This window comes from Mytilus galloprovincialis, chromosome 5 (assembly GCF_965363235.1).
Source record: "Mytilus galloprovincialis chromosome 5, xbMytGall1.hap1.1, whole genome shotgun sequence".
Lineage (NCBI taxonomy): Eukaryota > Metazoa > Mollusca > Bivalvia > Mytilida > Mytilidae > Mytilus > Mytilus galloprovincialis.
This window is the reverse complement of record NC_134842.1, coordinates 16406428-16430716: the sequence shown is the minus strand read 5'-3', so window position 1 is coordinate 16430716 and position 24289 is coordinate 16406428. Positions and strand designations below refer to the sequence as shown.

Genomic DNA, 24289 nt, shown 5'->3' with positions numbered 1-24289 from the left:
TTCTATTGTTGTTATAATTAACTTCATAGTTTTAATCCTCGTTCCTGAATGTGAATTACATAAAAAGAAGATGGGGTATGATTGCCAATGACATTGGCAATGAGACAACTCTCCAAAAGAGACCAAAATGACACAGAAATTAACAACTATAGGTCACCGTACGGACTTCAGCAATGAGCAAAGCCCATACCGCATAGTCAGCTATAAAAGGCCCCGAAATAACAATGTAAAACAACGAGAAAACTAACAGCCTTATTTATGTACAAAAAATGAACGAAAAACAAATATGTATCTCATAAACAAACGATAATCACTGAATTACATGTTACAATGATTTTTTTTTTAAAGTGAGCTTATTCAAAAGAAATATACCACGGCGATCTAGGTATTTGCCACTCTCTCCCTCACCTATTTTTTTTTTATTTTCGTGTAGTAAACTCCAGGGGCGTAGCTAGAAAGAAACGATCTGCAAGCAACTACCGCCGAGCGAAGCGAGGCGAAACATTTTTGGGACACTTTTATGCAGAAATTTTATTTGTTTTCGGTTTTCGGTCATTTGACGGTTAAAAGAGGAGCTACATGTTGTGATGTACATAGGACTTATAAAAAAATCATGAATGCAAAACTATTTAGAAATCTTGACTTCTGAATAGAGTAAAGCATGATTAATTGAATATTTAAGCAACACTTTTTTGTGATACAGAATTTACTCAAAATCTGCTCTTCGGGAACGTCTCTATTACTTTGTCAATATTCACACTGAAATCCCGATGAATTTAATGCAGTAATGCTAGCGATAATAACCTAGCTGCAGTTGTTCATGGTTAATCATACATATGTTTTCAACAGATGTAGTACACTGAACGATCTCTCCGCGGTAGCACTCGTGTTCGCCATCGAGCGACCTCCCGATTGAATTTGACAAATTATATGCCAGGCCAGTTTCGTATGTCTCAAACAATGCAAAGATTTGTTCGTTTCTTGTATTACCGACAACACAAGGAAGCAGATAATGGGCATAGAAGCGATTTCAGCATGATATCAGACGCGACTCCAGTTCCATTATCATGTGGTCTATGAACGCAAAATATAATGAGACTTTCCAATACTGTTTTAGCGAGTTTGCTGGGGGGTTTAGCTCTTGTAGTCTGTCGAACACATCGCCCTGGCATACTTTCAACGATATCGAAGGGTACTGATAAATCTAATGTCAATTGGTACATCGCAGTCCAAACAGTGAAACCGTACTCTGTAAAATGTGCTTCGAAACTACTAGAGTATAACAAATTCAAATCTTGTAATAGATGCAAGTTACTGTTTGTCTTTTCATCTCCAATAAAACTTTAATTTTGAAACCAAATGCCGCTATTTAATGACATTACATCATTTAAAAAAGCGATTACATATATGTGTTTCCTTTAAAACATTAATTTATAAATTTTTTTTTTGCCATTTATTTTTTGCATGCCGAATTGATGTGCACGCAACTGCGTGTTGGCGTATAGGGAGCTACGCGCCTGAACTCTCACTTCTGTCTTATAATCCAATCGATATACGTATGTTATTCACACCTGCCCTGGAACGTAGTCCAAGTAATAATCACGTCTTGGAAGGCTATTTTAATTTTTTGCTTTGAGGACCTTTGACGCCTTCAAGTTCCTGCTACGATGTAAGGCGTCAAAGAAAAAAGCCTTTCAAGATGTCATAATTATTTAGACTAACCTGGAACAATGAACACTAGAGGCTTGCATGTGTTCGGGATGTGTGGAGATCAAAGTCTGAGAAGCCCATGCCATAAGGACTAGGCAAAATTATAACAAATTAATGGTGATGACTGATGGAGCTTTAGTTAGGCCATTTTTTTACATTTTGCCATGTTGCTGTAAGTGTGAGTTGTGTGACGCTTCACAGTAATCACAGCGAGAGAAAAATAAATAAAAACAACGGTATCTGTAGACGCTTTTCTTCATGCAAAAAAGCAGCATGTTATCACAATAACATGACCAGTAAATTTCATGTTTTGTACATTAAATTTTGAAACAAAAAAAAGTGCTGAAAATCGGTTTGAATTTACGTCAGGGGTTCGCCCTATGAAGGCCTATGAACCCCTAACACTAAACAGACCTACTAGGGTAGCACTTCCCTATCCCTCTGTTGCAGTTTGTGCTTACATTTTTTTTTAATAATATAAGATACCTAGACGCCTTTGTGCACTTTTGTCTTTGGGACATTTAGTTTTGCTACTTGAACCTACCAGCAATCAGAATGTTTTCTGAATCAAAGAACTTCTTCAAGTCATAAAATACGCCACATTGATTAAAACGTCTTTCTGATTTGTTTATCGTGTGATTTTGACGTCACTTTATGACGTCATTTCATACTGACGTCACTGCGCGCTTGATGACAGACATTAGTAGGAGGTTTGAAAAACAGGTATGTCAAAATGATGTAAAATAACTGTAAGATGTACTTATATGTAGGAAGATACAAAAAATACTTGTATGTTGCGTAATATCTTTCAAATGATTTTTACTGTAAGTCATTTCAGGGACGAAATGATATGCTTGGAGTGGCCGATAAATCCGTTTATCTAACCAATTTAAACTTCATGGAGTCTGTCATGTCTGTCGATAGCATTTAGCCTATCAATTTTTATTTTTATACTGTTTGACTTTAATATATACTTGTACTTGGAACATGGGAACCAGTTCGGTGTTATGATGTTGAAGCAGGAATCAGACATTTTAACAATGAAATGTAAATAATAAAGTCGACTATCAGTATAGCCCAAATAATTATGACATCTTGAAAGGCTTTTATATTTTTTTTCTTTGACGCCTGCAAAAATTAAAAAATAGCCTTCCAAGACGTCATAATTATTAATTTGGACTACTATCAGTAGAGTTGTACATTTGGTTACTTGGTACTTGGTTACACACAAATACGATTACGATTTAATTTGATAGAATACATAGCAAAATTTTCTAGAATGAAGAATGAGCATGAATAATATCATGGCAAAAAAAACCCGATAAAACTATAAACATAAAATAGTAACATATGTGTGTAATATTATACTAATAAGTGGAAAAACGTCAAATCTCTTTTTCGTTCAGACAACCCTAAAACAGTTTTCACAGACGTCGCCGTCAAGTTAAATTGGCACAATGATTTTTGTCAAAATTTTCTTAAAGCCGCGTTCACTCGAGATGATGTTTTTCAATTAACGGAAGAAAAATCCAGTCCAAATATCCACTACTGTCCTACCTTTTATTGTGTTTGCACTGTATAATCCTGACCTTCACATTTTTCAAGACTATTTACATTGTAAAACCGCCATCTTGGTTTCTATGAGGATCCCTGATTTGCATAACATTCGTTACTCTTCGGTAATATCATTGTCATAGAAGATAAAATTTTCCGCGCTCTTTGCATAAAGATGACTAAGAGCTCCGAGAGACACGAGAAAATAGAGAGCACGTAGAACCCCACGGCAACACTTCCGGTAATAACAATGTCGGATTCCACCATACAAAATAATTTTGGATTGTGTAAAGGTCAGGATTATACAGTGCAAACACAATAAAAGGTAGGACAGTACAGAACAGAACAGAACATATTTTATTTCCAATTAAGGGCCCACAAGGGGCATACAGAGCATACATGAATAAGGCAAAAGAATATTGATTTGCATAGATACATAGATACAAACAATTTTTTACATACAGTTACAATACAATTACTAACTCATATTCACTTTAATAAATTTACCAACAGCATTAAGGACCTGATTGTCTTCACAGTTTAATAAATAAATAAATTTATGCTGATTATCAAGTGTAGAAAAATTCGGAATTCTTTGGCAAACAAAGTCAAAGAGAGCATCTCTATCCGATTTAAAATTTTCACAGTTAGTTAAAAAATGGATTTCATCTTCAACACAGCCAGAGGAGCATTTTTTGCAAATTCTTTCATTTCGTGGAATATTTGAAAAACGACCAACTTCAATTTGAAGCTTATGAGCAGAAATACGTAATTTGCATATAGATCTTCTAAAATCAAAGTTCTTAATTAAAGAAAGATAATTTTCATAACCAAAATTCTGCTTAAATTTTACATAATTAAACAGTTTTCCATCAGAAGCTTTGTTTTGGCTAGCATACCAATTGCTAATATATTTAGTGTGAATTAATTTACTAGATATGTTCAAAAATTTGTATTGTCCGAAATGTTTTACTTCTTGTTTAATTTCAAAAACTTCTAATACTTTTTTAACAAATGAGAACCAAGAAGTTATGTTAGATTTGTGAAGCTCTTGGCTGCATTTATAAGCATCTTTCAATAGACTGAAATCAGTTGTAAGATTTTCAAATCTATACCAGTATTTTACAATTGACTTTACAATATCATAATGTAAGGGGAAACGTCCCAGTTCTGATAATACAGCAAAATTGACACTCCTTTTGTGTACACCAAGTATAAATTTAGAAAATTTAAGATGGAGATTCTCACACTTAAGATTTTTAAAAACATTTTCAAGATTAAATAAGGAAGACTGTAATTTATTACAAGAGACATTATAACCTCCCCATACCTCTGAATTATATAACAGAATGTTACATGCAGTAGTTGATTTTTGGCATGATATTTGATTCCGCTAAATGAAAAACGTCATCTTGAATGAATGTGGTTGTTAGTTTAAAAAAAATTAACCAAAAACATTGTGCTAATTAAGGCAATTTTTTTTTTTAGTCTTGAATGTTTTCTTTTTTTTAAATATGGTCCATTTTATGTTTCAAAGTTTAGTGATGCCCATTTTCACTGAATAAGAACACATTTGTATTAAAAAGATTAGTTTTAAAATATCAAAATTTCAAATTGTGTTAAAATTCTAAATATCGTTTTTAAATTCGATAGTTTAGAAAGGAGTAGGTCCAGTAAGACCCCATTTTGGCGCCAAAATATAGCAGTTTTACAAAATTGTTAAAATGTAAACTTTTAGTTATTTATTGGACAGTAAAATGCTTCTGCTACATAAAAATGGGCTGTTTTTGACAATACAATGCACATATAATGAAGATGAAATCCATTTTTTAACTAACTGTGAAAATTTTAAATCAGATAGAGATGCTCTCTTTGATTTTGTTTGCCAAAGAATTCCAAATTTTTCTATACTTGATAATCAGCATAAATTTATTTATTTTTTAAACTGTGAAGACAATCAGGTCCTTAATGCTTTTGGTAAATTTATTAAAGTGAATATGAGTTAGTAATTGTATTGTAACTGTATGTAAAAAACTGTTTGTATCTATGTATCTATGCAAATTAATATTCTTTTTCCTTATTCATGTATGCTCTGTATGCCCCTTGTGGGCCCTTAATTGGAAATAAAATATGTTCTGTTCTGTTCTGTTCTGTTCTGTTCTATATCGGGTACTAGCACCATTAATCCAATAAGGCATGTTAAATTACTGAAATCTTCATAATTCTAGCATTTTAGTTAAATTTTAGACGGTTTTCGTGAAAAACGAAAGTGGCCGCATTCGTGTTCATCCTTAATATTGAAATGTAAGTTGTATTTTATGATAGTACATAACATATATAAAGGTTGAGGATGAACACGGATGCGGCTACTTTCATTTTTGACAAAAACCATCTGAAAAGAGACATTTCGGCATATTTGGTAGATTTTTCATATTGCAGCTTGAATCGGTGCGTTTTTATGAATAAACCAGTTTAAATCTTTCACATAAATTAATTGATTCAAATAAAATAGACACTTAAGTGTTTAAAAAGGGGTCAAAATCTTTCTTCAGATGAACCTGAAATTTGAGGCCAAAATCGGTCCTTACCGGACCTACTCCTTTGATCAAACTTTAAAAATACTAAACCTAACGTGCAATTTTGATTATTTCACTTTTTGAATGTTTGATTTTTTAAACTTTTGATAAAAATATCAAAAATAGAAAAGGGGCAAAAAGAGGGGTACCTGTAAACTGCGAAACGAAATAAAAGCGAAACGAAACGAAACAGAATGAAATGAAAACATGCTGATACATAAAAGTTAGTGTATATAATAAAACCACAGGTACGGACTGTTCTATGAGGTGAAAAATAGGATGACAAAATAAATATTTCTCAAAAGAAGAGAATTCATTTTGAAACAAGACACACGGCTGGAGTTTAAAAAAATCAGTAATTCGAATGAATTCACGTGATATTTTTCATGTTATTTTCACGTGAACTTTACAAAAATGTGAAGGTATTTTTCATGATTTTAATTATATTTTACAATAACGATATTATTGAAATAATTTTGTTTCAAAAAATTGACGTGCATTTTATGTGTACAAAATTCCGGTGATTTAACTATTAACCTAAGATTCACGTGGAACCAACCAGTTCACGCAAGTTTCAAGTATATGCTTGATTGATGTGAAAATCAGACAAGATTAGCGTGAGTGAAATTTCCATTTGCAGGACGAAATAAAATTATATCAATAGAATTTATTATTATATATTGCATTACTAGGAAATATACGAAACCCAACAGGGGAAATGAAAAAAAAAACACCATTCAGATCCCGACACATATTTTGTTTTCCATGTCTCTGAGTAGGAATAACGTTATATTCTGTATACTATAACGTCACTCGTTTTCTGTGTGACAGTCAAATTCTATTGTATCGATCAACTTTGTAGCCATTTAGGCAGCAACCATTTGATTTTGGGGGGGGGGGGGGGGGGGGGGCTATGGCTTTTTTTGGAAAAAAAGTTTGTTTCCAGTTTTTGGAGAAAAAAATAATTTGTTTTTGATTCTGAGAAAAAAAAATTGTTTGTTTCACCCCCAGCTGCCACTATAGAACAGAACAGAACAGAACATATTATATTTTATACTATATGTAATGCTAAAATTGAAAGAAAAAAATTGTTTTCGACTTGTCGCGAAAAAATAGATTGTTTTTCGCTGTAGGCGAAAAAAAAAGTTTGTACAGAAAAAAAAAACATAGCCCCCCCCCCCCCCCCCCCAGAAAATCAAATGGTTGCTGCCTTATCTCAAAAACAAGGATGGTGACATATGAGTTTGTATACGTGTATGGATTCAGTATGCAATCCTGGATATTATGTGAGTTTTTTTGTTTTTCTCCGTATATAAGAACATAGCCATTCATTGGGAAATCTAAAAAAGTTGGCCGAAAAAAGGGCATTTTCCTTTTATACCTATGTAAATTTGTGGCCAAAATTGAAGTTTTCCTATGAAATTACAAAGAAAACAAAAAATAGTGACCCACATTTTTTTATTAGATATTCCGATGTAACTCGATTCAAAGAACACGTGTGCTAAACATTTTTGAAATCGGGAGATATGCCACTCGGTATCGTGTAACCTTAACTCATGCGCTACGCGCATTCGTGAATTAATGTGTTGTTCGGTCACTCGTTGAATATTTTTCTCTATTTGAATTCTTCGATTAGTTATTCTATAAATGTATTTTTTGCCAATAAACACAATAAAAAAAACACTTGAAGACAAAACTTAGATCTGGAGCCCGCCATGGATGCGAGTCCAACACATGTGAACGAACCTTCAGGCTTCACCCACAGTCAAAAACACTGCGAGCAAGATCACATATCCTCCTTTTCCATAGAAGTTTACTCGCATGCAAGTGTTATGTACCTTTGTATTCTAAGTACAATTATTTTGAAGATAGTGTATTTACAGTCATAAAAAAAATCAGCAAACGGTTTGTTTATTTTTAAATTTTATTCTCTGTTTTTCAGACAACTTCATCAAGACAGAAAGCAGACAGTAATTCATCATGACACGTGTTGCTATGGTAACACTTCTCGTCGTCTTTTGTGCAGCACTTATTGTGGAAGCCAAATCTTTACATAAAAATAAGAGGAACAGTAAGCATTATATTTAAACTTCTCTTTCTAGAAAAATCTATTGTACATTTCTTTTCGTCCTTTTTTCGTTTTTATTAATTTTATCAATAGAATCCTGATTTTGCTCCCTTCGAGTGTACAGCGCTGCTTTTGTGGGACTTCATTTCTGTAATGAATTCTCTTCTTTTTTATCTTCAAAAGCAATGGCTATTATGTAATTTTATATTGATATAAACTGGACATTGTTCTTTTCTGTGATCTGAATCGTGTATTTACCCTTCTTTTTTTTCTTTTTGGAGGTACCGTAACCGTAACAATATATTCACTCCATTATTCTTTATAATTTATTTTGTCTACTCTTTTATCTCTATTCTTCAATTATTTAATTTTGGATGTAACGTGTCTACGCGCGTTATTCAGTGTGCACCACATTTTTTATGTTATTTCTTCATAGACAGAAAAAATATCAGTCATTTCTTATTACCTATTATTTGGCAATAATTATTGTTCTATATTCTGTATTACATCCAATCGTATGTATGACTTTTCATGCTTCTACAAGAGCAAAGAGTTGATAGTATATAAAGGAACTAAACAAGCAAACTAATGACGGGTCACTGTGCTTGTTTTCAAGATATAAGACTGGCATTTAAAATTTGTCATGTTATAACTTTAAGGGCATCCGATACAGTTTCAAGGGAGTTAACTCTTGGCGCGTCGTTAAGCGTTTGAATTCCCGCAAAACGTCACTTTTTACGGGACGTAATGCGTGTCATTTTCCGTAATAAGAAACGTAATGTAGAATTTCGATGCTCCAATTTCTGTTTCTCCCGCATGCTAATTTCTACGCCATTAATATTAGTCAGTGCATTTGATTCTAACAGGATAACAGTCTAATAACATATTAAATAAGAAATAAAACACATTATTATTTCTTTGAGATCTTCAACAAATATCGTATAGTGAGCAATCTCAAGACGACTGATCCTTTTGGTGTTACTAATATCATGCATGTCAATTAAAATTTTATTATCATTCATCATCCATGATTTGGTCCGGATCCGATTTTCTGACATTTTATTACAGCACAGAAAACCAATGATAGTTTAAAACAAATACCGAAAATGTATGTACACGAAGAAGTCAATTTCCTTTCTGAACAATTTATTCAATTTATTTATTATGTAAACAAAAATAATGGTATGCCGCTAATATAAACAATGATACAACTTTTATAAAAGAACAAAGTTCCTATTTCCTCCACTTTGCACGTATTTTATCTAACAAAAGGCAATAGCAAACAATACGTTTATACACCCGTAAAAAAATTGACAGGACGTAAAATGGTATAAAAATGCCCGCGTCAGTCTGCCCGTCGTAAATATGGTACAGCATATTATCATTAAACTGAAAATTATGGAACGCCATGACTGCCTTATGTTAATGATCAGCATTATATGCAGTGCTCACACCATTATATTAAGTGCTCACAACATTATATTAAGTGCTCACAACATTATATGCAGTGCTCACACCATTATATTAAGTGCTCACAACATTATACTAAGGGCTCACAACATTATATTAAGTGCTCACAACATTATATGCAGTGCTCACACCATTATATTAAGTGCTCACAACATTATATTAAGGGCTCACAACATTATATTAAGTGCTCACACCATTATATGAAGTGCTCACAACATTATACGTTTTTTGTTGTATGATGAGATTGTTGTATGATGAGATTGATGTATGATGAGATCATTCGGTAAACATCGTTTTTTAGCGGAAATTACCGAATCCATAATTTGTAAATTACGGTAATGCCCAGCAAACAAATTTAAACGGTTATTAATGTTTGGTGCAAAAAAACTAGTTTGTGAATTTAAATTCTTTTAAGAATATAATTCGGACTACGCCGCATTTTTGCGCCTGTCCCAAGTCAGGAGCCTCTGGTCTTTGTTTTTCTTAATATATTATTTTAATTTTAGTTTCTTGTGTACAATTTGGAAATTAGTATGGCGTTCATTATCACTGAACTAATATATATTCGTTTATGGGCCAGCTGAAGGACGCCTCCGGGTTCGGGAATTTCTCGTTACATTGAAGAACTGTTGGTGACCTTCTGCCGTTGTTTTTTCTATGGAGTCGGGTTGTTGTCTCTTTGATACATTCCCCATTTCCATTCTCGATTTTATGCTAGTATACATAAAAGTCAAATTAGTTTCGACAATTTTCCATTTTTTTCCCCGTGAGTGATCCCTATCCATGAGAAAGAAGCCCCACAGAAACAATCAAGATCCGCCGTCAAAAGTAACTTTCCAGATAACGAAAAAAATATTCAGATATGAAATTTTCAACCTTTTAGATTGATCCTAACATGGGATATGGAAAAAAATTGGTAGCAAAAATAACAGAAATCCTCAGACTATAGACAAGCTTGTATGTGAGAAGAATTAGAACGCCAATCACAACAACGAGAAGAATTCACAGTAAAACAATACTAGAAGTTCTCCATTAATATAATTATATTACAATTATATATTGACATAATAATGAGTATCTTTTTTTTTTGTGCTTCCGTTACAAAATAAATTGTGTGGACTTAAAATAAAATCAAGGAAGTGCTCAGCAACAAATAGCATTCCTCTTTTTTGTGTTGTTGCTATCATCTGGACCTAAACACAAATTTGAATCTTTTTTCGAGGTCCATTGTTATCAAAGAAGTGCGATCTAAAAGATATTATTCTTCTATGACTTGTAGTTGATTATATTTTGTATCTTAATGTACTTTAACCCAGGGGCGGATGCAGGAATTTTCGAAAAGGGGGGGGGGGGGGTGCTAACCCAGGGCAAAGGGGGGTGCAGGGGGGGGGGGTGCAAAACATATGTCCCGATACAAATGCATTGATCGGCAAAAATAAAGGGGGGGTGCGCACCCCCGGAACCCCCCCCCCCCCCCCCCCCTGGATCCGCCACTGCCTTAACCAGAATTAATTTAGGTCAAGTAGTTATCAAAGGTACCAGGATTATAATTTAGTACGCCAAATGCTTGTTTCGTCTACATAAGACTCATCAGTGACGCTCATATCAAAATATTTATACATCCAAACAAGTACAAAGTTGAAGAGCATTGAAAATGACTCCTTTTTCATGGACAATCGTTACTATCCAATAATAGTAAATCATTCTATTTTACTCACAGTTTGTTTCAATCTTTACCTAAATGCAAAACTTAGATGCATGTTTTTTTTTATTAGTTGTTAGTGGCTTTGAACTAGCTGCATGTCAGTAATTGCGAGTACTCTCAGATCAGTACTTATAGTGTCTTTTTGTTGTTGGGATATAGAAGTAGCACCCCACGTCTACTCTATTTTCTGGTAGATGGATTTATATTTGTACCCATCTGATGAGTTAAGCCTTTTACAACTGATTTTCATAGTTCGTTCTTATGTTGTTCTGTTACGCCACTGTCCCAGGTTAGAGGGAGGGTTGGTATCCCGCTAACATGTTAAAACCCGCCGCACATTCTGTATATGTGGCTGTCCCAAGTCAGGAGGTGCCTTTATTTCAGTGGTTGTCGTTTGTTAATGTGTTATATACATGTTAGTTTTTCGATCGTTTGTTTGTACATAAATTAGGAATGTTTTACGTTTATCATTTCGGGGCCTTCTATAGCTGCATGACTATGCAGTATGGGCTTTGCTCATTGTTGAAGGCCGTACTGTGGCCGTTTAGTTGTTAATTTCTGTGATGTCATTTTGTCTCTTGTGGAAAGTTGTTTCATTATCAAGCATACCACTTTTTTTATATATATTAACCGTGCAAAATGACGAACAAACGTAGTAAACGTTTTTCATCCCCACAAACTCAGTTTTCATAAGAGATGATAACTTTAAATGAAAATAATGTTAAACTGGGTTTTGAAAGGGTAAAATTTATGGATTTTTTTGAAAAAAAGTGCGTTTCCAGTTTTTGGAGAAAAAAATAATTTGTTTTTGATTCTGAAAAAAAAAATTTGGTTGATTCACCCCTAGCTGCCAATATATGTAATGCTAAAATTGAATTAAAAAAAATATTTTCGACTTGTCGCGAAAAAAATAAAAATCAATAGCCCCCACCCCCCCCCCCCCCCCCTCCCCCCAAAAAAAATTAAATGGTTGCTGCCTAAAGTTATGTTAAACACCTACAATGAAATGCTTTAAACTGCATTTTCCATATCTGTTAGATACTTATTCATGTGAAATGACAAATTCTGAAAATGGATGCCAAAAATGACTCAATCATGACACTCAATCATGACATGTATAAGCTAGCGTAATATGACGCTTATGTGTTATAGAAAGCTGACTGTTTTATTCAAAAGGTAATTAAGCTTTTTTTAAACTGAGTACGGACTATAAAGTGGCACCTTGCTAAAGTTCTTCAGTAGGAAATGAACTCGAGGAATATGTCATACAAATTTCCCTTCGATATTTCATTAAATAAACTTTTTATTATTTCACTTACATTTTGCCATTCGTATTTCTTACGACGAACAGAACTACTTTAATCATTCACTTCTTAGTTTCATCTTTTCCTTACTTATTTCAATCAGTTTTAAATATTGTATACTGTCTTATGATCACATGACTTTAATAACTGTTTAAATTTGTTTGCTGGGCATTACCGTAATTTACAAATTATGGATTCGGTAATTTCCGCTAAAAACGATGTTTACCGAATGATCTCATCATACATCAATCTCATCATACAACAAATTAATCTCATCATACAACAAAAAACGTATAATGTTGTGAGCACTTCATATAATATTGTGAGCACTTCATATAATGTTGTGATCACTTCATATAATGTTGTGACCACTGCATATAATGTTTTGAACACTTCATATAATGCTTTGACCACTGCATATAATGTTGGGAGCACTTAATATAATGTTGTGAGCACATAATATAATGTTGTGAGCACTTAATATAATGTTGTGAGCACTTAATATAATGATGTGAGCACTGCATATAATGGTGTGAGCACTTAATATAATGTTGTGAGCCCTTAATACAATGTATGATGTTGTGAGCACTTAATATAATGGTGTGAGCACTGCATATAATGTTGTGAGCACTTAATATAATGTTGTGAGCACTTAATATAATGTTGTGAGCACTTAATATAATGATGTGAGCACTGCATATAATGGTGTGAGCACTAAATATAATGTTGTGAGCCCTTAATATAATGTTGTGAGCACTTAATATAATGGTGTGAGCACTGCATATAATGTTGTGAGCACTTAATATAATGTTGTGAGCACTTAATATAATGGTGTGAGCACTGCATATAATGCTGATCATTAACATAAGGCAGTCATGGCGTTCCATAGAAAATGGTTGTTTTTTCAGTCATGATGGTCAAACGATCTGTATCATTTTTGAGTTACCGGACTTTGTAACTAAAACAGTTTTTTTCACAGTTCGCACTGTATCTAGAAAACGATATATGACTATTACTCAAAACTTTACACACTTCTTAGTTATATTAATCCGAAGATTTGTATATACTTTTGAGAATGATTCAAAATTTGATTTAAGAGTTATTGAGTTTATGACAAAAAAGGGGGGGGGGGGTCACATGTCGCGCCGTATTTCAGAAACTATTTATAATTATTGCATAAAATTTCACATACTTTTTAGTTAAATTATTCAGAGGATCTGTAAACTTTTTCGTGATGATTCTTTAATTCATTTTTGAATTCTTGAATTTTTTTTGAGATTCAATTTGGGGATCATATAAAACATGTTGTGATATATAAACTTGCTATTGTGCAAGAATAATGAATGAGTCAGGATATACCTAGCATGACTTTCCGTACAAACCCTGTGTTATTTCAAAAACATGTATTATGGGTTTTTTTCATAAGATGCTTATTTTGTTCTTAATTTTTTTTTTATAAATATATTAAAGAAATGACGGATTGACAGAAAATACAATGCAATTTCCAATATAATTAATATTTCCAAATGGCATAACTCTTTTACAGAATAGTTGATATGCACTGATTTTCGAACGTGTCAATACGATATTAGTTTTATAGAAAGTTGGCAAGAATTGTACACTAAAAAAATCTAATTAACCAGAAGTCCGGAAGGACAGACAGGGGAATGGACGTGCGGTATTTTATGTACGCGCTGTGGTGAAAAAAAATATATAGTTATTTACCCAAAAAATTACGCTATGAGAGAATGATTTTAATCGCAACTAATCGTAATATATCCAGTCCTCTCGCTATTAATTCAATCGTTTTTTTGCCAAATCAAAAATTTCAAAATTATAGTTTCTCTGTCTGGACAAAAGCATCCATTAGCAAATTGGAGATTCTCCTTTGTAATATTTTGCTTCTGTTTTCTGACCACATAAAACAGAAGATGTGGTATACAATTAGACAAATCTCAACAAGAGACAAACATGACACAGAAATTAACAACTATAGGTCATCGTACGGTCTTCAACAATGAGCAAAGCCCATACCGCATAGTTAGCTATAAAATGTCACAAAATGACAACTCAAATGAGAAAAGTAACGGCCTAATTTATGTGCTGCAATTTATGTACAAAAAAAGAAGTTCCGTTTGCATGATAATGCTGAGTGCACACGTAATTCGAATTCGATTCGCATTAGTTTAATTCGCATTCGAAATGTTTTACGTCCTAACGTAAATTCTAATTCAAATTGCAATGCGCGTCAAATTTGATTACTGTCCAAACGACGTTAACTTTTAATTTGTATCAACAAAAACGGATTTCTCAGTGATAAAAACGGAAAAAATGATTTTAAGGAGTATGTGTAATGAAACAGCAGCCAACCAAACAAAACAAAACAAAGAACAACATCTAGAGGTCAATATTCGGTATGAAATAATATACGAGTGTGTACAGTAAATGTACCTGTATGTCGTGTTCTAAATTGCCCAGTCTTTAATTTTTGAAAGCCGTAAAAATTATCAACAGTCCGTTATAACTTTTCTTGAGATGTTTCTCACCTAGACCACAAACACAGAGAGGTATTTGTTATTCACATGATTTTATTTCCGAAAACAATGTTACCAATTTATAGATAGTACTTTACAAGCAATATTTATACATCTGAAAAATATCGCCGGTAATTTGAAGCGATAACGTCGAAATTGTCTGCCAGCGACGTCGTGCACTTTAGCGCTAACGTTGAGGTTACAAAAGGGAGACGCAATTTTTAGGATAAATCGCGATTATCATGGAATCCAGCACGGTGACCTATATTTTTTTATTTGAGATTTGGAGAAAGCATGACAAAATGCAGTTTATGCAGAAAATGATAAAAATGACATTTTCAGAAACACTTTTTTTCCATTTTTTTAGGTTTACAAAAATATCACTTTGAGCATCTGGTCCGCAATGTCAAGCAAGGCTTGAATAATTTTATAGTTATTCGTGTAGTGATTTATTTTTTTCCTTATTGTCACTTATCACAGCTTCAGATTGAACCCGATCTTAATAATTTACGACGAAGAATATCTGCTCCAAAAATTTTATAACATTGCCTAATTTTTTTACAAAATTGCACAAATCCCCAATTTTCAGCCTCAATTTTCTCGAAAACAAGCACGGTGACCTATATGTTTTATTTTGTGTTTTATGTTATAACTCGCCAAGGCCTACAACATAATTCGAAATTATAAAAATGACATTATATCAAGAAACTGTATCGGATGCCCTTAAAAACGTGAAAAGTATGAACTAAAATCCGGTTCAATGATATAATTAACAAGTATCACCAAACCATAATTATACAGTACTAGTCTACAGACCATAAAAATCAATAATACTTGACTTAGAATGCACACAGAAAAAAACAAGAAACGACAAATGGCCGAGGCAGATCGATTAACCAAATGCACAACATCTATCGTTTTATTTAAAGAACACATTATTGAATTTTTGTTCAGTGTTCTACTTCAATTGTTTGCGTAATGAAAGAAAATATAAAAATGTCAGGTTGCCCAATGAAAATACAATTGGATTAACAAACATTTCTGAAGTACTTTTTTCATTCGTGTTTCTTGTAGGTGAGAGTTTTAGACTAAAACGCGGTTTACCATATGGCTGGGAGAAAAAATTTGATGGTAAAATGAATGGATTCATCTATATAAACCACGTCACTGGAGAAACAAGAACTTCACCTCCAACTCATGGTATGTTACTGTAATTAGATACTTTCAATGTTTCAGAAATAACTTTCATTTTGTTAACCTACTGGGAAATTACGATATTGACCGATGGGTGTAATGGTTAAAAGTAATCGCACAAATTAAGAAATCTACCAGAAAATAAGGTTCCAACTCGATTCATGTTCATGAAAGAAGGTAAATTCAGACATTCGTCACAAGCTTAACAAATGCACGACATAAATAATCTAACTGCGTTCTTTGTTTTTGAAAGATGTCAACCATGGTCAAAGTTTATCAGGACTGATTAGTGTTATTGTTTTATTATTCGCTTCCACAGTGTCAACAATGGCCATTGCTGACTTTGACTGATGTAATTGGTTTAATGTTTTAATGTTTCCACAGCGTCAACCATGGTCATTGCTGACTTTGACTGATGTAAAGGGTGTAATGTTTGACTGTTTCCACAGCATCAACCATGGCCATTGCTGACTTTGACTGATGTAATTGGTTTAATGTTTTAATGTTTCCACAGCGTCAACCATGGTCATTGCTGACTTTGACTGATGTAAAGGGTGTAATGTTTGACTGTTTCCACAGCATCAACCATGGCCATTGCTGACTTTGACTGATGTAATTGGTTTAATGTTTTAATGTTTCCACAGCGTCAACCATGGTCATTGCTGACTTTGACTGATGTAAAGGGTGTAATGTTTGACTGTTTCCACAGCATCAACCATGGTCATTGCTGACTTTGACTGATGTATAAATGGGTGTAATGTTTGACTGTTTCCACAGCGTCAACCATTGCCATTGCTGACTTTGACTGATGTAAAGGGTGTAATGTTTGACTGTTTCCACAGCGTCAACCATGGTCATTGCTGACTTTGACTGATGTAAAGGGTGTAATGTTTGACTGTTTCCACAGCATCAACCATGGTCATTGCTGACTTTGACTGATGTAATTGGTTTAATGTTTTAATGTTTCCACAGCGTCAACCATGGTCATTGCTGACTTTGACTGATGTAAAGGGTGTAATGTTTGACTGTTTCCACAGCATCAACCATGGTCATTGCTGACTTTGACTGATGTATAAATGGGTTTTAATGTTTTACTGTTTCAACAGCGTCAACCATTGCCATTGCTGACTTTGACTGATGTAATGGGTGTAATGTTTTAATAATCGTTTCCACAGCGTCAACCATTGCCATTGCTGACTTTGACTATTGTAATATTTTAATAATTAATCCCATGGTCTCTATCATAACATGGTTATTGCTGACTTTGACTGATTGGTGTAATGTTTTATTAAAATATCTTCCCTATGGTCCCAACCATGACATGGTCATTGTTTTTTATTAAGAAAATGCTGTAGTACCAAATCAGCAATACATGACAGTTGTTTTCCATTTGTTTGATGTGATTGCACTTTTGATTTGATTACGTAGGGACTCTCCTTTTTGACATTTCCTCGGAGTTCAGTATTTTAATTATTTTTTTGTGATTTTTTGTTTATATTGTGTCAGCCATGTATTGTAATAGTCTTACTAACTTTGACTCATGGGTGTAAAAGTTTTAATAATCGTTCCCATGGTGCCAACCATATCGGTCTGAGTCATAGGCATTGTCAATACACCTTATCGCTATTTTTCCGCCATTACTGGATATCACACAGGTTCCCGTAAAATTTTGACGTCACAAAACAAAATATCTGACGCCACAATGGAAAAGTGATTGTTGTTGACGTCAAAAGTTCAAGGCCGGGTCAGCCGGGATTAGCGATAAGGTGTATGACTATGATACGGTTGGCACCATTGGGGATTTGTTGGGTTTAACTGGCGAGTGTTGTGTGATGATCCTAATGAGGATGGGGACAAACAAGGACCATAACGATTTATTCTCAGCTTTACAGAAATACATATATTTTTTTATTTTCTACGTTAAATGATCGTTTTTGTTTTTGTTTTCAATATATATTATTTAATTGATAGGATCAAGCGGAACAGGACCAGCACCAGTACAAATATCAGCCAGGGAACAAGGATGTGAGTATAATTATGTTTATCACTCTTTTTCTTCTTTGAAAGTGACATTTCTTCTGCAAACACTAGTTTTGTTGATGTTCACGCCATACATTATTGAATTTTGCTGATATGTGTTTCGTTATGCAATACGAAATATTAGCAAATTGAGCTGAACTTCCTAAAAATCCCCATATAACTTTTAAAAATCTATATCATGTTAAACTATCTTTATATTTGTATTACTGTATCTTCAGTACATTTTTATAGTAATTGTTATGCATCATAATTAATATGTAAAATAATATTATATGTATGCATAAAGTATGAATATAATAAAGAAGCGGTATGATTGCCAATAAGAAAAGTTTAATTCTCCACAAAAGTCCAAATGACACAGAAATTAACAACTTATACTCTGTCACCGTAGTACCTTCAATAATGAGAAAAGCCCATAGTACGGCATAGTCACTATAAAAGGACCCGAAATAACAAATGTCAAACAATTGAATTGGAGAAAAATAAAGCGGGCCGGGTCTATTCATGTACAAAAAAATGAACAAAAACAAATCATGTAACACGTCAACAAACGACAACCACTGAATTACAGGCTCTTGGCTTGGGACAGACACATACATACAAAATGTGGCGGGGTTAAACATTATTAGCGGGATCCCAACCCTCCCTTAACCTGGGACAGTGGTGTAACATTACAACACAAGACCGAACTATAAATTATTGTTATTATTTATATTAAATAATTCAGTTGAAAAAGGCTTAACGCATCAGATATTTACCTTTAACATGTTTAATAGGACATGAACAACTGAAACCAAAGTTTTAACCTTGAACTATGTCCTAGAAAGTGGTGCATACATTAATATGACATACCCTCTGGTGTTTGTTAATATTCATATCAAGTATAAACTTTGAAATCATGACGGTTCTCAAAATATAGAGCGGACAGATCATTATAAAGTATCCAATTATCACTGTACTCTAGCTCTAGATATTGAGCGTGCACGATTTGTTACGGACGGAATGTCGAACATTTGATATAATTTATAAAAACATTTCATGAAATATTCGTTTGAATGAATGCTGTCAGTAATGGTTAATACATAAAAATGTCAGTGAGTTTGCATAGATTTTTGTTACGTTCCCTTTACTTGCAGACTCGGTAATAATTGCATCATAACGTAATATGTAATAGGCGTAGGGAAGGACGACAAGTATAGATTTCATGTGCTTCCTATACAAATGTTCAACTATTTTGAAAGAATGCAACCAGTAATATTTTAGAAAATATAGGAGATAAAGGTATTACTTTTTTTCAATTTTCATCATATAATTCAGTTATATGCCAAATTTAACCAAAATCTGTGATACAGTCCATTCACTGTCCCTTGAACTAATAACTTAATTTTAAAGAAAAGGGCCAGTCAGAGTCTGCAAGTTTCCAATGTATAATGTTCTATTTTTTTTAATTTCAGCATGCAAACCAGGTTGGAGATATGCGTTTAATTTCTGTTACTACATATCTGCATTTGCTGATATACAATCCCACAGTGGGGCCCAGGTAAGTTATTTGTGTTTTCTATATGTTTAATTTTATCACATCTAACCATTAACATGATAAAGATACTTACCAAAAATAAAATCAGATTTAGAAGATGTTTTGAATGTCTGAAAAAAAGTCATTTACCCGTTTGACAATGTCACAACTATGTACAGTACCTGACCAAAAGTATTGTCATCTGCATTTTTTTGCTTTATATTTCATATAAAAACACTTTTTTTCAAAACATATTTTGAGGGCATTCATGATTGGATTTTTATCAACAAGTCCTTTAATAAAAGACGTAGAATTTGTCTAAAGTATGTTTGTTTATTTGCCTGTTTAGGTGTTTTTGTTTTGCTCTTCATGTGAAAAAAAGTAGTTGTATATACAATATATAGCGAAAAATCTCAGTGACGTATACTTAATATGGTCACGCTCTGTACCTACTATAATTGAAAGATTCAACAGTTGTTACCGATGACGAAATAAAGGTCAAGTTCAATATTGAAAATTATCACTTTTACCGTTCAGTAGTTATGGTCCTTGAGATATTAGAAAAATGACTAAAATAAATCCGATTGGCAGTCTCTTGTTATATTGTAATATTCTTTCCATTGTAGGCAGCATGTAAAACACAAGGCGGAGAGCTGTTTTGGCCACAGTTTGTTTTTGAAAGTTTTTTCCTAAAGAAAACTCTAAATAAAGTAAAGGTACGCATATCTAGCATCCGTTTCAAGATTAAAAGGGATAAAATACATGAAACTTACTTTCATGATTATTTTGATTAAATTTTTAAGCAAGCAACACTAACAAAAAATTAACACTCTGGTATTCCTTATACTATTGTCATTGGAGTTTAAGCTATGACGTCACAGATGAACATCAATGTTCTGGGTATCTTAATAATTTTTTTATTGTCATATATTTAAGTAAAATTATACTTGTGACATAAACACAAATAACAAAAACACCAAAATAACCGAGTTGAACACACACACATGTATATATACACATATACAAGTAAAAATAGCTGTGAAGAGTTCCCTGTCCTCAGCTCTAAAGACTGTTTTATAAGGGAACCTGTTTTTTTCCCACTTGGTTTATATTTGAGGATTTAGCAGAGGACTACTAGCTTTTCAGTATCAGGCAGATTTGGAAACATAGGGTTATGATCTAGTACCATGTCACTAAAAAAGTTTTATACGTAATACACTATTAATTTGACAGTAGAGGAGAAAGTGATTTTCATCTTCTAGGTTTTTAAAAGTTGGACGTGTTCTATTGTCTCGAGGTATTTTTATATTTCTACCCTTCTCTATGAGTAAATTATGTTCAGTAATTCTCATTTTTGTAAATAAACGTCTAGTTTCAAAATTTGGATATCTTTAATAGATAAAATTCTTTGTATTGTTTGATTTTAACACTGTTGTAAAGAATAAGTTTGTTATTTTTTTGTTTAAACTGGTTTTTTTTTAAATGAGTAAAAGTTGATTGAATATAAAGAAGCGTAATAAAAAAAATGTTAAAATGTTGTTCTACTGTAGTTCCAAAATCCAAATGATTTCTTTTTTCGTTCTGATTTTCATGAACATCATAAATCAAATGACCCACCCTTAAAATTTTGGGCACAGGACGTTTGCGCTTTTTTACCTGTAAAACGATATGACATTTGCTCTTCAAATACTATGGACATTTGCGCTTTAAATTTTGATTCACCTGTATTGAAATGACTGGACATTTGCGCTTTTACCTTTAGTCGTCCACCTGTAATTTTAATGAGAAGTAATAGTACGTACTAGATGAATAACTTAAATCTGTTATTATTAAGACAAATGGTGCAGAATCCTTCCATGACCACTTCAATGAACAGTTCTACTCACTCATTTTGCTATCTTTTAACAACAGTCAGTGAATTATGATCATGATCTTGATGAACATGCACCCCAGAATTGAGAAACATGATTATTGATTTGAAATATAGGCGAAATATCAGTAAGAACAGATAACAAGAGCTATTTTTTTCAGTACTTTGGCTTCAGATATCAAGCAAAAACGGAATGTTTTCTTTTACTAGTTTTAGCTGAATATAAACTTTTAAACATATATATCAATGTGTTATGAAATGTGCTATGCAATGATTTTTGAAATTTTAACTCTGTCATGTCAAACCTGCCAGTCCCAAACCCAGATAAAATAGGATACTTAGTAGTAATAAAAACCAAATAGTGTAAAAGCGCAAATGTCTTATGTAAATAGAACAGATGTCCTTGTTTAAAAAGCGCAAATGTCCTATGAAAAAGCGCAAACGTCTTGCGCCGAAAATTTTAATTTTGCATTTTGTTTTTATACGTCCCTTTACGTGACGTTATAATTGGTTTAATTTAAAGCCTTTATGTGATGACCCCTTTGGATCCATATTGGGATAATAGATTTCATATTGGGTTTTACTATAAATGTGACGTTACCGATTTATGTAATTGTATTTCATTGCTCATTTGTATACATAATTTAGCATGAAAAGTCACGTGTGCGACAAATTCGTTATACAGTTTACTAGTCTACTGACCCCCTATGGATTCATAAAAGGATAAGAAAAACCATAGGAGAATCGGCTGTCAGCCCTTGAAACTTAATTTTTCATTGTTTTGTTTTCATATGGCCATTTAAGTGACGTTATGATTGAATATAAAATAAAATACTCGTTTTCAAGTTAAAATAACATTAATTCAGAACAAGAAGCTCCTTGGACGTTAATTTACAGGTAAACTATGTGAATTACCCAGTGACAATGTCATTACCTGGAGACAAACAGCCTTCAAGATGATACTACTTTTGAGTCCACAAGTCCGAAGCTCAATTTTGTGAAAATTTTAGTTGGTTTCTGTTGGCTTGTAGAGAAGATTTTTACAAGCCATGGCCGAGTTGTTGTTAAGCGTGGAGACAGGGGATGTATTTTTATATCGGAGTTTATTTACCTGAACATTCCCTCCAAAAATACTTATAAAAAACATGAACATTTCAGTTTAAGGTTTGCCATGTAAAGATTTTGGAGAAAATAAGTTGAACCCTGATTATAAAATGACACTATCCAATATCTTATAGAATAATACAGTTCATTTTTCAATTATAGACATTCGTTGGTTTGTGCAATTTTTGCAATATATTCGTATTCAGAACGTTTTTATGACCAACCTAATGGCACAATGTTTTTCGGTCTTCGTCCGTCCGTACCGCTTCAGGTTAAAGTTATTGGCTAAGGTAGTTTTTATGAAGTTGAAGTCCAATCCACTTGAAGAAACTTGATACAAATGTTTCCTATGATCTTTCTTTTGGTAATGCCAAATGAATTTTAATCCCAATTTCACGGTCCACTGAAAAAAGAAAACGATAGGGCATCTTTGAACTATGGACACATTCTTATTGGAGTCGGGAGATAAAAAAAAATTGCTATGAGGTAATTTTTTTTTGGATTTTTATCAACTTGCCATGACGTTGTCTGACAGAAATTTGCTATAATTTCAACCGAGTTATTTTGCTCTCCTGTTGAAAAATTGGAACCAATTAGCCAGCTAAAAACCCACTTCTAGATCTGCTTACCCTTCCGGGGCACGTGGGATAATTACCGGATATTGGTGAAGTTCATGTTGCTCAGGCATTAGTTTGAATGTTGATTTTTGTATACTGCATGGCTAGTTGATAGAACGGCTCACTAAACCAGGGGTCAAGGGTTCGAAATCCGACTGGAACAATTAATTATGGAATGCCCATCATGCTCTCTTGTTAAAAAACCTGGACTTACCAAATATTCCAACTCCAGTGTTAGAGAAATACATACCCAGGGTACATGATGTTGGTTGTTCATTATATAGTAAAAACCTCGTGCGACAGGGGAGTATAGTTGTGCTTCTCCTTAAGTTACCTAGTATACAGTTAACCGCACCGTCCAGCATTAGCTGCACTAGTACTCGTTTATCTCGAGCTCATTGAAGAGAGGTTGATTACTATACCTTGCCTTCAGCTTGGGTCCCCAGTTTCGAACCCCGGCTGGTCCAGTAAGCAGTTTTTGAAGGCAAAAAAGAGACATTTATAAAATTACAATCGGGTGTACAAAGATCTATATAATCTCAACGCTTATTTACTTCTTCCAGCTTCCTGAATAAAACATACTTTTCTTTGATTACAGATATCAACCCATTTTTTCTGGACAAATGGAGAAAAACACAGCGGCAAATGGGATTGGGGTACTGGTCATCCAGCTTTTTCTAATCCTAAATGGTCAGCAGGACAACCTGACGGTTCAGGAACATGCTTAGCAGTCTACGCACACACTGGATTCTTGGACGATCAACCATGTGAAACGCAATACAACTATGTCTGCAAGACAAAACCTTAAAAATCCATAGCGCTTAAAAAAACATTAGAATACAAAAACTTTTGAGTGGAATCAGTAGATATTATTATATCATTTTATATTCTTACAACAGATATATACATATATCACATGACAAGTGAAGTGCATGCTGAAATAATTTTGAAATTTATGAGAACCCTGTATCAAAAATGACTTTACAATTCACTTGTCAATATAAAATAAAGAACTAAAGACAACTAA

At 33.3% G+C, this 24289-nt stretch overlaps 2 protein-coding genes across 3 annotated transcripts in view; one reads left to right on the top strand and one right to left on the bottom strand.

The window, feature by feature from the left end:
• Window positions 1-2362, bottom strand: part of LOC143075273 (perlucin-like protein) — a 14747-nt gene extending 12385 nt beyond the window's left edge. The window contains exon 1 of one of the 2 annotated variants that reach the window (XM_076250640.1): window positions 2255-2362. The gene's annotated coding sequence lies outside the window, so the exon portion shown is untranslated. Of the gene's footprint in view, window positions 1-2196 lie in introns of both variants that reach the window. The other variant, XM_076250642.1, reaches the window with a different exon arrangement.
• LOC143075269 (lithostathine-1-like) lies at window positions 2324-24289 on the top strand. The gene is made up of 7 exons (XM_076250635.1): window positions 2324-2433; window positions 7783-7911; window positions 15996-16121; window positions 18087-18140; window positions 19610-19695; window positions 20298-20387; window positions 23861-24289. The coding sequence occupies exons 2-7, from the start codon at window positions 7821-7823 to the stop codon at window positions 24068-24070; spliced, it is 657 nt and encodes a 218-aa protein (XP_076106750.1). The 5' UTR covers window positions 2324-2433; window positions 7783-7820; the 3' UTR covers window positions 24071-24289.